This window comes from Ovis canadensis, chromosome 6, assembly GCF_042477335.2.
Source record: "Ovis canadensis isolate MfBH-ARS-UI-01 breed Bighorn chromosome 6, ARS-UI_OviCan_v2, whole genome shotgun sequence".
Taxonomy (NCBI): domain Eukaryota; kingdom Metazoa; phylum Chordata; class Mammalia; order Artiodactyla; family Bovidae; genus Ovis; species Ovis canadensis.
The window spans coordinates 101,507,839-101,521,468 of NC_091250.1; the positions used below are offsets into that span (position 1 = coordinate 101,507,839).

General features: G+C 38.7%; 1 protein-coding gene across 4 annotated transcripts in view; it reads right to left on the reverse strand.

Moving 5' to 3' along the window:
- Positions 1–13,630, reverse strand: part of LOC138442597 (UDP-glucuronosyltransferase 2B17-like) — a 52,139-nt gene that overhangs the window by 36,706 nt on the left and 1,803 nt on the right. The window contains exon 3 of one of the 4 annotated variants that reach the window (XM_069594278.1): positions 8,698–9,132. The exons of 1 other annotated variant lie outside the window; for it this stretch is intronic. In XM_069594278.1, the coding sequence (XP_069450379.1) occupies positions 8,698–9,132 (435 nt within the window). Of the gene's footprint in view, positions 1–8,697; positions 9,598–13,630 lie in introns of those variants that run through there. 2 more of the 4 variants (XM_069594275.1, XM_069594276.1) reach the window with 2 other exon arrangements.

Consider the following 13,630-nt stretch of genomic DNA (forward strand, 5'->3'; position numbering starts at 1 on the left):
CCTGATGCTGGGCAAGACTGAAGGCAGGAGAAGAAGTGGATGACAGAGGATAAGATGGTTGGATGGCATCACTGACTCTATGGATGTGAGTTTGAATAGGCTAAGGGAATTGGTGATGTACAGGGAAGCCTGGCATGCTGCTATCCATGGGGTTTCAAGGAATCAGACATAACTGAGCTACTGAACTGAACTGAAAGTATAACTAACAAAATTAAAAAAAAAAAATGAATTAGGTGAACTACTTCCAAATAGTGGCCGCTGCACACTGCACAGTAAGAGAAATGATCAACAAACAAGAAGACAGCCTATGAAAATAGGAAAAAAAAGATATTTGCAAACCCTTTGTCTATGTAGGTGTGGTTATTGTTCTTGTTCAGTCATTCATTCATGTCCTACATTTCGTGGTGCCATCAACTACAGCAATCCAGGCTTTCCTATTCTTCACCATCTCCCGGAGCCTGAAAAAACTCATGTTCACTGAGATGGTAATTCCATCCAAACAGCTGATCCTCTGTCATCTCCATTTCCTCCTGCCTTAAATCTTGCCCAGCATCAGGATCTTTTCTAGTAAGTCGGTTCTTCACATCAGGTGGCCAAAATATTGGAGCTTCAGCTTTAGCATCAGTCCTTCCAATGAATACTCAGGATTGATTTCCTTTAGGATTGACTGGTTTGATCTCCTTGCAGTCTAAGGGACCCTTAAGATGTTTTTCCAACACCACAGTTCAAATGGATCAATTCTTCTATGATCAGCCTTCTTTATGGTCCAACTGTTGCACCAATATAAAACTACTGGTCAAACCATAGCTTTGATTATATGGACATTTGTTACTTAAATAATGTCTCTGCTTTTTAATATGCTGTCTAGTTTTGTCATAGCTTTTCTTCCAAAGTGTAAGGGTCTTTTAATTTCATGGCTGCAATCATTATCTGCAGTGATTTTGGAGCCCAAGAAAACAAAGTCTCTCACTGTTTCCATTGTTTTCCCCATCTTTTTCCGTTAAGTGATGGGCCAGATGACATGATCTTCATTTTTTGAATGTTGTGTTAAACCAATTTTTCACTCTCCTTTTTCACCTTCATCAAGTGTCTCTGTTGTTCCTCTTGACTTTCTGCCATAAGGGTGGTGTCATTTGCATATCTGAGGTTTTTGGTATTTCTCTTGGCAATCTAGATTCCAGCTTGTGCTTCATCGATCCTGGCATTTTTCATGATGTACTCTGCATATAATTTAAATAAGCAGGGAGAGGATATACAGCCTTGATATACTCCTTTCCCTATTTGGAACCAGTTTGTTGTTCCATTTCCAGTTCTGACTATTCCTTTTGAACTCCATATAAGCTTTGCAGGAGTCAGGTAAGGTAGTCTGGTATTCCCATCTCTTGAAGAATTTTTGCATTATTTTGTAATCCACACAGTCAAAGTTTTTGATGTTTCAATAAAGTGGTACTAGATGTTTTTCTGGAGCTCTCAATTTTTCTATGATCCAACAGATGATGGAGATTTGATCTCTGGTTCTTTGGCCTTTTCTAAATCCAGCTTGAACATCTGCAGTGTTGCAGCCTGGCTTTGAGAATATTCAGCATTACTTTGCTAGCATGTGAGATGAGTGCAATTGTGCAGAGGTCTGAGCATTCTTTGGCATTGCTTTTCTTTGGGACTGGATGAAAACTGACCTTTTCCAGTCCTGTGGCCACTGCTGAGTTTTCCAAATTTGCTGGCATATTGAGTGTGGCACTTTCACAGCATCATCTTTTAGGACTTAAAATAGTTCAGCTGGAATTCCATCACCTCCACTAGCTTTGTTCATAGTGATGCTTCCTAAGGCCCACTTAACTTCAGACTCCAGGATGTCTGGCTCTATGTGTGTTAATACACCATCATGGTTATCTGGGTCATGAGGATCTTTTTCATGCAGTCCTCTGTGTATTCTTGCCACCTCTTCTTATTGTCTTCTGCTTCTGTTAGGTACATACCATTTCTGTCCTTTATTGTGCCCATCTTTGCATGAAATATTTCCTTGGTATCTTTAATTTTCTTGAAGAGATCTTTAATCTTTCCTATTGTATTATCTTCCTCTATTTCTTTGCACTGTTCACTTAGGAAAGTTTTCTTATCTCTCTTTGCTATTCTTTGGAACTCTGCATTCAGATGGATATATCTTTCCTTTTCTCCTTTGCCTTTAGCTTCTCTTCTTTTGTCAGCTAATTGTGAGGATTCCTCAGATGTTTAGCCTTTTGCATTTCTTTTTCCTGGAGATAGTCTTGATCACTGCTTCCTGTACAATGTCATGAACCTCCATCCTTAGTTCTTCAGGCACTTTATCTATCAGATCTCATCCCTTAAATCTATTTGTCATTTCTACTGTGTACTCGCAGTAGATTTGATTTAGGTCATACCTGAATGGCCCAGTGGCTTTCCCTACTTTCTTCAATTAAAGTCTGAATTGAGTAATAAGGAGTTCATGATCTGAGCCAGAATCAACTCCCAGTCTTGTTTTTGCTATCTGTATAATTCTTCTCCATCTTCTACTCTAAGGAATATAATCAATCAGATTTTGGTTTTGACCATCTGGTGATGTCCATGTCTAGAGACTTCTCTTGTGCTGTTGAAGAGGGTATTTGCTATGACCATTGCCTTCTCTTGACAAAACCCTGTTAGCCTTTGCCCCACTTCATTTTGTACTTCATAGCAAATTTGCCTGTTGCTCCAGCTATCTCTTGACTTCCTGCTTTTGCCTGTCAGTCCCTTATGATGAAAAGGACATCAACAAACAAGATGGCAGACTAAAAGGTCATGTGCTCATCTTCTCCTGTGTGAACTCCAAAGCTGCAACTAGCTGCTTTACAACCATGGACAGAATGTTGGATTCCACCAAAAAAAATTAAATAAATAAATAAATAAATAACAACCCCAATTCCAACGGCAAAGGAGAAGCCCCAATAAGATGGTAGGAGGGGCAAAATTGTTTTTAGAATCAAACCTCATACTCACCAGAGATGCTTGGAGGACTCAAACAAACTCTTGTGCATACCAAGACCCAGACGTCCCACAGAGACTGAGAGAGACCTACCTTTGATTGTTTGAGTGTCTCCTGCAGAAGCATGGGTCAGCAGTGGCCTGCTCCGGGGACAGGGACTCTAACTGCAACAGGCCTGGATTACCCAATATGTGGCCTGAGACTTATGGTGGAGGTCACCATTAGCCCCACCATAAAGCTGCTGAGCAGATGGTCAACAAACTGCAAAACAATTATACTAAAGATTTTCCCACACTGTTAAAAACGTTCAGATTTTCTTAGGACAGATTTTCCAATCCGGGAATCTGGCAATGTAACTGAGAACCCGCAGGGAATTTGACTTTGGAGGCTGTGGGAAACCGAGCCAGACTTGCCTTTGGGTGTCCAGGAGTCTCTGATAGAGGCATGTGTTGAAAGTTTGGCCTCAAGGTAAACAACAGGGAAGGAACCCATCCCTGCCCATCAGCAGAAAATTGGATTAAAGGTTCACTGAGCATGGCCCTGCCAATCAGAACAGAACCACTTCCCCCACAACAGGCTCTACCATCAGGAAACTTGCATAAGCCTCTTATTGCTGGGAGCCAGCATGGGGAATCCTACCCATGGCAAAGGTCATGAGGAAGAGGCCTGATAGGCAAAGGTGAGATCAAGCCTTGAGGAAACCCCCCTGGGCTTTCTCTAGCATCTACCCCAAACCAAGAATCTGTCTGTCTTATTAATTTATGACTTTCACCAACATGTCAGACATTAACAGGGGCTATCCCCGACCACCTTTCTCTGGAAAAAGTTAACTTAAAGCTCCAGCTAATAGTCTCCTGCATATAAAAGGAGTGTCTCAGCTCAAACCCCTCTGATGGCTCTCTAATTTGCCTGACAGGTTTACCCGGATTTTTACAACTACGCATGTGATTGTTTACAGCCCCCCAACTGCAAGAGGCACGAAGCTTAAAAAAACATCTTAAAGATGTCATCAAGACAGTATGGTACTGGCACAAAGACAGAAATATAGACAAATGGAACAAAATAGAAAGCCCAGAGATAAATCCACACACCTATGGACACCTTATCTTCAACAAAGGAGGCAAGAATATATAATGGAGTAAAGACAATCTCTTTAACAAGTGGTGCTGGGAAAACTGGTCAACCACTTGTAAAAGAATGAAACTAGATCACTTTCTAACATCATACACAAAAATAAACTCAAAATGGATTAAAGATCTAAATGTATGACCAAAAACTATAAAACTCCTAGAGGAGAACATAGGCAAAACACTCTCCGACATAAATCACAGCAGGATCCTCTATGATCCACCTCCCAGAATACTGGAAATAAAAGCAAAAATAGATAAATGGGATCTAATTAAAATTAAAAGCTTCTGCACAACAAAGGAAACTATAAGCAAGGTGAAAAGACAGCTTTCTGAATGGGAGAAAACAATAGCAAATGAAACAACTGACAAACAACTAATCTCAAAAATATACAAGCAACTTATGCAGCTCAACTTCAGAAAAATAAATGACCCAATCAAAAAATGAGCAAAGAACTAAATAGACATTTCTCCAAAGAAGACATACGGATGACTAACAAACACATGAAAAGATGCTCAACATCACTCATTGTCAGAGAAACGCAAATCAAAACCACAATGAGGTACCATCTTATGCCAGTCAGAATGGCTGCAATCCAAAAGTCTACAAACAATAAATGCTGGAGAGGCTGTGGAGAAAAGGGAACCCTCTTACACTGTTGGTGGAAATGTAAACTAGTACAGCCACTATGGAGAACAGTGTGGAGATTCCTTAAAAAATTGAAAATAGAGCTGCCTTATGACCCAGCAATCCCACTGGTGGGCATACACACCAAGGAAACCAGAATTGAAAGAGACACGTGTACTCCAATGTTCATCGCAGCACTGTTTATAATAGCCAGGACATGGAAACAACCTAGATGTCCATCAGCAGATGAATGGATAAGAAAGCTGTGGTATATATACACAATGGAGTATTACTCAGCCATTAAAATGAATACATTTGAATCAGTTCTAATGAGGTGGATGAAACTGGAGCCTATTATACAGAGTGAAGGAAGCCAGAAAGAAAAACACCAATACAATATACTAAACATATATATGGAATTTAGAAAGATGGTAATGATAACCCTGTATGTGAGACAGCAAAAGAGACACAGATGTAAAGAATGGACTTTTGGACTCTGTGGGAGAAGGAGAGGGTGGGATGATTTGGGAGAATGGCATTGAAACATGTATAATATCATGTAAGAAACGAATCACCAGTCTATGTTCGATACACGATACAGGATGCTTGGGGCTAGCGCATGGGGATGATCCAGAGAGATGATATGGGGTGGGAGGTGGGAGGGGGGGTTCAGGATTGGGAACTCATACACAACTGTGGCTGATTCATGTCAATGTATGGCAAAACCAATACAGTATTGTAAAGCAAAATAAAGTAAAAATAAAAATTTAAAAATAAAAAAGTAGGAATTTGAAAAAAAATAAAAATAAAAATTTTAGTATAAAGAAAAAACATCTTAAAGATATAGAGACCTTTTTAAGGAGCTAAGAATTCTATTGGTGGACGGTTTTCATTGTTGAGTTAATGACTGCTGCCAGGCCTCCATATCCTTTATCTTTTAGGTCCCTGGAGGATAAAATCAATGTAACCCAGATGTAGAAGAAGAATATAGTAGTTTTGATGTCAGCAATACTAAATTTTTGAGTTAATGAATTTTCTCTTTGTTATAAATTTCTTTACTCCTCTTTCTTTGTTATAAATTATTGTGTCCTTGCTATGTAAGAATGTAATCTAAATTAGTAATTTCTGAGAGTGGCACCAGACTTTAGTAAGAACAACACTTTTAGGGCAAATAAGTTTTCTGGTTAACGGACCCTTATCAGAAAAGGGCCATAAAATACTAATAGGCCTCCTGGCCAGAAGATGATGTAAATCACCTAAGACCTCTGTATACAGCTAGGTATGCAGAGAGAAAGCCTGGTCTCGATAAGGGTCAGGGCTGCTGACCCTGCATAACTTTGTATAATCCCTTGATCTCTATTTACAAAAAAGTATAAAAGCTTTTCTGGAAAATAAAGGACTAACCTGTTTCTCAAAAATCTGGCTTCCCCCATGTCTTCTTTTCTTTCTTACTCTATTTTCTGGCTGATTCCCATCTGGAGCATAGAGGCTCATCGTGTCTACTTATTTGCCTGGGCTTCTAAGACCCAAACGAGAGGGAACCCAAGGAGGGGCACCCTCCTCTATTCAAGCGGGCACCTGTGGCCTTATATAGATGGTGTAAGTCTCTTGTCTGAGGCTTTATTGGCTTTCTACGTAAACCAAAGAATACCGCCTCTTTCTCTCCTCTATTCTCTTAACTGCAAACTATTTCCTTATCTCTCCCTAAATCTAGATATCTTTCTCACCACACTGTCTCCGCCTTGAATTACCCTGGATCCACCAGGGCTGGTCCCCAGAATCTTATCCTTTTCATCAGAGGGCAGACAGAATGAACCACAATGAAAAACACGGAAAACTAACCAAACTGATCACATGCACCACAGGCTTGTCTAAACCAAAGAAACTGTGAGTCGTGCCCTGTAGGGCCACCCAAGATGAGTGGGTCACAGCAGAAAGTTCTGGCAAAACCTGATACACTGGAGAAGACAATGCCACATCACTTCAGTATTCTTGCCTTGAGAACCCCACGAACAGTATGAAAAGGCAAAAAGATATGACACTGAAAGACAAACTCTCTAGGTCGGTAGATGCCCAATATGCTACTGGAGAAGAATAGAAAAATAACTCCAGACACAATGAAGAGATGGAGTGAAAGCAAAAATAATGTTCAGGTTTAAATGTAACTGGTGACGGAAGTAAAGTCTGATGCTGTAAGAAGAATATTGCATAGGAATCGCGAATGTTCAGCCCACAAATCAACATAAATTGGAAGTGATCAAAAAGGAGAGTGAACATAGACATTTTAGGAATCAGTGAACTAAAATGAACTGGAATGGGTGAATTTAATTCAGATGACCATTGCATCTACTACCATGGGCAAGAATCACTTAGAAGAAATGGGAGTGTTCCTCATAGTCAAGAAAGGAGTGTGAAATGCAGTATTTTGGTCCAATCTCAAAAATAACAAAAGTAGAAATTAAGAGTTTTCAAATAAAAAGCATTTGTATTTATGTGTAGTGAGGGATATCATCTACAGTTATTTGGTGATTATTTCACAATAGGTGCAAATATCTAATCATCTTGTTGTATACCTGTGTTGAAACAAAATTATTTTAAGTTGGCAAGCAAAATTATGCATAAAAAATTCTCTATCAGTTGAGCCACTACCCGGCACTCCCTGTTTTAGTGTGCAATGTGCTTCTGCATTATACATTAACTAGACCCCTCGGAAGACACAGGAAAGTTTACTCTACAAAAAGAGTAGTTTCCTCCTGGCACCAGCAAGGTAACTCATTATAAGCTAACATTCTTTCCTTAATCTTTTAAGGGGTCACATTGACCCACTACTCACTTTTTAGGACTACATAAAGTGGCAATATAATGTTCTGATATATAACACTTTCAAGAATAACCCCTTCCCTCAAAAACTTATATGACAGTTCTTTAACTTCTAGTGGGCAGAGCATTCCTCTGAGCTTCTTGACAGATTTTCTCCAGGGTTATAATCCTCAGATTGACTCAAATGAAATCTTCCATACTATTCTAGGTTGACTATTGACTAATTTTTTGTCACTATCTGAAACTAATACAGTGTTGCATGTTAATAATACCTCAAAAAAATCTAACTAAATAATATATGAAAGGTACTGCTTTCTCAAAGGTAAGTTACCTCTTATGCAAAATTTCCTTATCATAATCACATAAACATAATGAAAAATAAATTCTTCAAAAGCAAACTAGAAGGGGGACATGGGCTTGCTAAAATAGAGAAAAAATTTGTGCTCATGGTCAAAAGCCAATAGTTGACTTCCAATGAACTCTAATCTTAAATAGAAGAAGAACAAAACACTGAAGTGAGTTAAAAAATCTAGAAGCATGGTCCTATAGGAAAAATAAAAAATCGTCTTTGGTTTTTACACTTTTGAAGACAAGAACAAATGAAACCAAACTACATTATTTATTTTCTAGTTTCATGCTCACCACATTGCAAACCTGGTCATCAATTAACTATTCTTTCATAGAACACAAATATAAAGCCTTAAGAAGAACAGGTTAATCAGAAAGAAATCAGGTTGTGAAAGAGGAGAAGCAGAACACAGAGTACTCCAAGGTTATGGAAATTAAGCACGCTGTCTGATTTGGGTTTTCCAGACACTCCAAAAACTGAAGCCTAAATATAGAGAATATTCCTTCTTGGATATATATCAGGGTTCCCCTGGTGCCTCTAATGGTAAAGAATCAGCCTGCAATGCAGGAGACTGGGGTTCAATCTCTGGGTTGGGAAGATCCCCTAGAAGATGGAATGTTATCATTATTTAATCATATAACAAAAAAACAAAACAAAAAAATAGTCATTAATTTTTACATTCAAAACAGTGTAGTCACCGTAAAATACCATTTGTAAATTTTCATACAGTCAGATAAATGTTTGCAATATTTATAGAATATAAGAATATTTATTATATACATACTATTCTTACCTAAAACCTTGCTGTAATATTCATCCCATTCTGGAAATACATAATATGAATATATTATATCACTCACTGTATACAGTAACCAGTTCTCCAGCCTCTGTATAAAAGTCATCTTGTCTGTCAGTCTTGATGTGACACCAGGAACATATGAAGAAGGCATAGGAAGCCCAGCACACAGTCTTTCAATGACATTCCCAGAGAAAAACCGAAAAGTGTATATAAATGGAATATTCAGGAGTTCAGACACAAGTTCCCCACAAAAACTTAAAGGGTCGGCAATACAGACATCAAACTTGGCTGCCTGTAGCCTGCTGAGTAACTCCTTGTTTGTGATAGCACTGTCACACACTCTTTTGCTTGTTAATAAAAATTTTTTGTCCAGGTTTGCCAGTTCTATTTGCACTTCCCACCATGAGAGTTTTGGCAGTTCAAAAATTTCTTCATAGAGCATGGTACTGAGCTCTTCTATGAAAGTTTCTTCAGTTACTGAAACCTGGAGGATCTCCACATGATAGGGAATCTTCGTACGATCAATCACAAGACTTTGTGATGGTACCAGGAGAGTTATCTCATGCCCACGAAGGTGAAGCTCTTCTAGAATAACTTGTAAATTAATCCAGTGACTAAAATCCATAGGCCATACAAGAACTTTGCCCGTCCTCCCAGAGTCAAGGAGACATAGCTGCAGCACGAAAAGGATGCAGAAGCCTTGCACAGTCTTCATGGTTAACTCCTGCTTGAATTAAATCTTAAACCAAATGCATGAAACTCACAATCCAAAGATTTCTCCTTAACAATTCCAGTGAGTTTATGGTAGGTTGAGCTGAACTCTGAAGTGTGTGCTTTGTATTATGGATTAAAATCGAAAGCAACTGCTTTGACGTGAGGAAAAAAAAAAAAACTTGATAAAACACTGAGTTAGGAAATATTTACTCAGGCTTAAACACAAATCCACAATCATTTCTAAGTAATATTTGAAAACCTGACATTATGTGATTGCATATTCTATTAGGGCCAGATTTTTTTGAATTTTTTTCTGGTTTTATTTTATGATCATTTGAACAGGAAGATCTCTAGTGTTTCTTTTACTGATAACTCTTCTAGATATTTTAGGTACCGAAGAGATCATCACTTAATGCCAGAAATACACATACTTTAAGAGATGTTAAGGCAAGGAGATTTGTTTTATTTTTAATTTTAATTTTATGTTTGATTATAGTTGATTAACAATGTGTTAGTTTCAGGTATACAGCAAACTGATTCAGTTATACATATACATATATCTGCTCTTTTCAAAATTCTGTTCACATTTATGTTGCTACAGAATATTGAGCAGAATTTCCTGTGCTTTATAGTAAGTACAGTAAGTCCTTTTTGGTTCAACTACTTGAAATATAGTAGTCTATATCTGCTAATCCAAACTCCCAATGTATTGCTCCCCCTACCTTGCCCTTTTTGTAACCATAAGTTTGTTTATAGTGTGTGTCTATTTTTGTTTTGTAAATAAGTTCTTTTTTCATTTTTTAGATTGCACATATAAGCAATGTGATCATTATCTTTCTCTGTATTCCTTATTCACTTATAACTTTCAGGTCTGTGTTAATGGAATATTTTGGAGATTAATCCCTTGTCAATTTATTCATCTGTAAATATTTTTTCCCACTCTGAGGATTGCCTTCCTATTTTGCTTATGTTCTGCTTTGCTGTGCAGCAGCTTTTGAGTTTAATTTGACTTCATTTGTTAGTTTTGTTTCCATTTCCAATACTCTTGGAAATGAATTAAAAAGGATATCATTGTGATTTATTAAAAGAATGTTTTGGTGTTTGGTCTTACATTTAGGTCTTTAATCCATTTTGAGTTAATTTTTGTATATGATGTTAAATAATATTCTGTTTTTTCCACTACATATGTCTTTCCTTCCGGGAGCCAGCATGGGGAATCCCGCCTGTGGCCAAGGTCAAGAGGAAAGGGGCCTGACAAAACGCAAAGGCGGGATCAGCCCTCAGGGGTCCCTCTGGACTTTCTCGAGCATCTACCCCCAAAACCAGAGTCTGCCTGCCTTACATCATTATGCTTCCACCTATTTTTCTGACATTACAAGGGGCTATCCCGACCACCTTTCTCTGGAAAAAGTTAACTTAGAGCTCCAGTTAATAGTCTTCTGCATATAAAAGGAGTGTCTCAGCTCAAACCCCACTGATGACTTTCTAAATTGTCTGACAGGTTTACCCAGATTTTTAAATTAGGCATGTGATTGTTTATAGCCCACCAACTGCAAGAGGCACGAAGCTTAAAAAAACATCTTAAAGATATAGAGCCCTTTTTAAGGAGCTAAGAATTATATTGGTGGAGGGTTTTCATTGTTGAGTTAATGACTGCCGCCAGGCCTTCATATCCTTTATCTTTTAGGCCCCTGGAGGATATTAATCAATGTAACTCAGAAGTAGAAAAAGAATATAGTAGTTTTGATGTCAGCAATACTAGACTTTTAAGTTAATGAATTTTCTCTTTGTTATAAATTACTGTACTCCACTTTCTTTGTTATAAATTGTTGTGTCCTTGCTATGTAAGATGTAACCTTAATTAAGCTTCTGAGAGTGGCACCAGACTTTAGTAAGAACAACACTTTTAGGGCAAATAAGTTTTCTGGTTGACGGACCCTTATCAGAAAAGGGTCATAAAATACTAATAGGCCTCCTGGCCAAAAGATGAGGTAAATCACCTAAGACCTGTGTATACAGCTAGGTATGCAGAGAGAAAGCCTGGTCTCGATAAGGGTCAGGGCTGCTGACCCTGCATGACTTTGTATTATCCCTTGATCTCTATGTATAAAAAAAGTATAAAAGCTTTCCTGGAAAATAAAGGATGAACCAGTTTCTCAGAAATCTGGCTTCCCCCAAGTCTTCTTTTCTTTCTTACTCTATTTTCTGGCTGATTCCCATCTGGAACATAGATGCTCATCGTGTCTACTTTTTTGCCTAGGCTTCTAACACCCACGGGAGAGGGAGCCCAAGGAGGGGCACCCTCCTCTATTCAAACGGGCACCTGCGGCCTTATGTAGATGGTGTAAGTCTCTTGTCTGAGGCTTTATTGGCTTTCTATGTAAACCAAGGAATACAGCCTCTTTCTCTCCTCTATTCTCTTAACTGCAAACTCTTTCCTTCAGTTCAGTTCAGTTCAGTCGCTCAGTCGTTTCCGAGTCTTTGCAACCCCTGAATCGCAGCATACCAGGCCTCCATTTACATCACCAACTCCTGGAGTTCACTCAGACTCGCGTCCATCGAGTCAGTGATGCCATCCAGCCATCTTATCCTCTGCATCCCCTTCTTCTCCTGCTCCCAATCCCTCCCAGCATCACAGTCTTTTCCAAAGAGTCAACTCTTTGCATGAGTGGCCAGAGTACTGGAGTTTCAGCTTTAGCATTATTCCTTCCAAAGAAATCCCAGGGTTGATCTCCTTCAGAATGGACTGGTTGGATCTCCTTGCAGTCCAAGGGACTCTCAAGAGTCTTCTCCAACACCACAGTTCAAAAGAATCAATTCTTTGGCGCTCAGCCTTCTTCACAGTCTAACTCTCACATCCATACATGACCACAGGGAAAACCATAGCCTTGACTAGACGGACCATATCTCTCTTGCCACACCATCCTCACTTTGAATTACCCTGGATCCACCGGGGCTGGTCCCCAGAATCTTATCCTTTTCATCAGAGGGCAGACAGAATGGCAAACCACAATGAAAAACACAGAAAACTATGTAAACTGATCACATGGACCACAGCCTTGTCTAACTCAATGAAACTGTGAGTCGTGCCCTGTAGGGCCACCCAAGATGAGTGGGTCACAGCAGAAAGTTCTGGCAAAACCTGATACACTGGAGAAGACAATGCCACATCACTTCAGTATTCTTGCCTTGAGAACCCCACAAACAGTATGAAATGGCAAAAAGATATGACACTGAAAGACATACTCCCTAGGTCGGTAGATGCCCAATATGCTACTGGAGAAGAGTAGAAAAATAACTCCAGACACAATGAAGAGATGGAGTGAAAGGAAAAATAATGTTCAGGTTTAAATGTAACTGGTGACGGAAGTAAAGTCTGATGCTGTAAGAAAAATATTTCATAGGAACCGGGAATGTTCAGCCCATAAATCAACATAAATTGGAAGTGATCAAAAAGGAGAGTGAACATAGACATTTTAGGAATCAGTGAACTAAAATGAACTGGAATGGGTGAATTTAATTCAGATGACCATTGCATCTACTACCATGGGCAAGAATCACTTAGAAGAAATGGGAGTGTTCCTCATAGTCAAGAAAAGAGTGTGAAATACAGAATGTGGGTCCAATCTCAAAAATAACAAAAGTAGAAATTAAGAGTTTTCAAATAAATACCATTTGTATTTATGTGTAGTGAGGGATATTATCTAGAGTTATTTGGTGATTATTTCACAATAGGTGCAAATATCTAATCATCTTGTTGTATACCTGTGTTGAAACAAAATTATTTTAAGTCGGTAAGCAAAATTATGCATAAAAATTTCCCTATCAGTGGACCCACTGCCCGGCACTCCCTGTTTTAGTGTGCAATGTGCTTCTGCATTATACATTAACTAGACCTTTGGAAGACACAGGAAAGTTTACTTTACAAAAAAATAATTTCCTCCTGGCACCAGCAAGGTAACTCATTATAAGCTAACATTCTTTCCTTAATCTTTTAAGGGGTCACAATGACCCACTACTCACTTTTTAGGACTACATAAACTGGCAATATAATGTTCTGATGTATAACACTTTCAAGAATAACCCCTTCCCTCAAAAACTTATATGACAGTTCTTTCACTTCTAATGGGCAGAGCATTCCTCCAAGCTTCCTGACAGATTTTCTCCAGGGTTATAATCCTCAGATTGGCTCAAATGAAATCTTCCATACTTT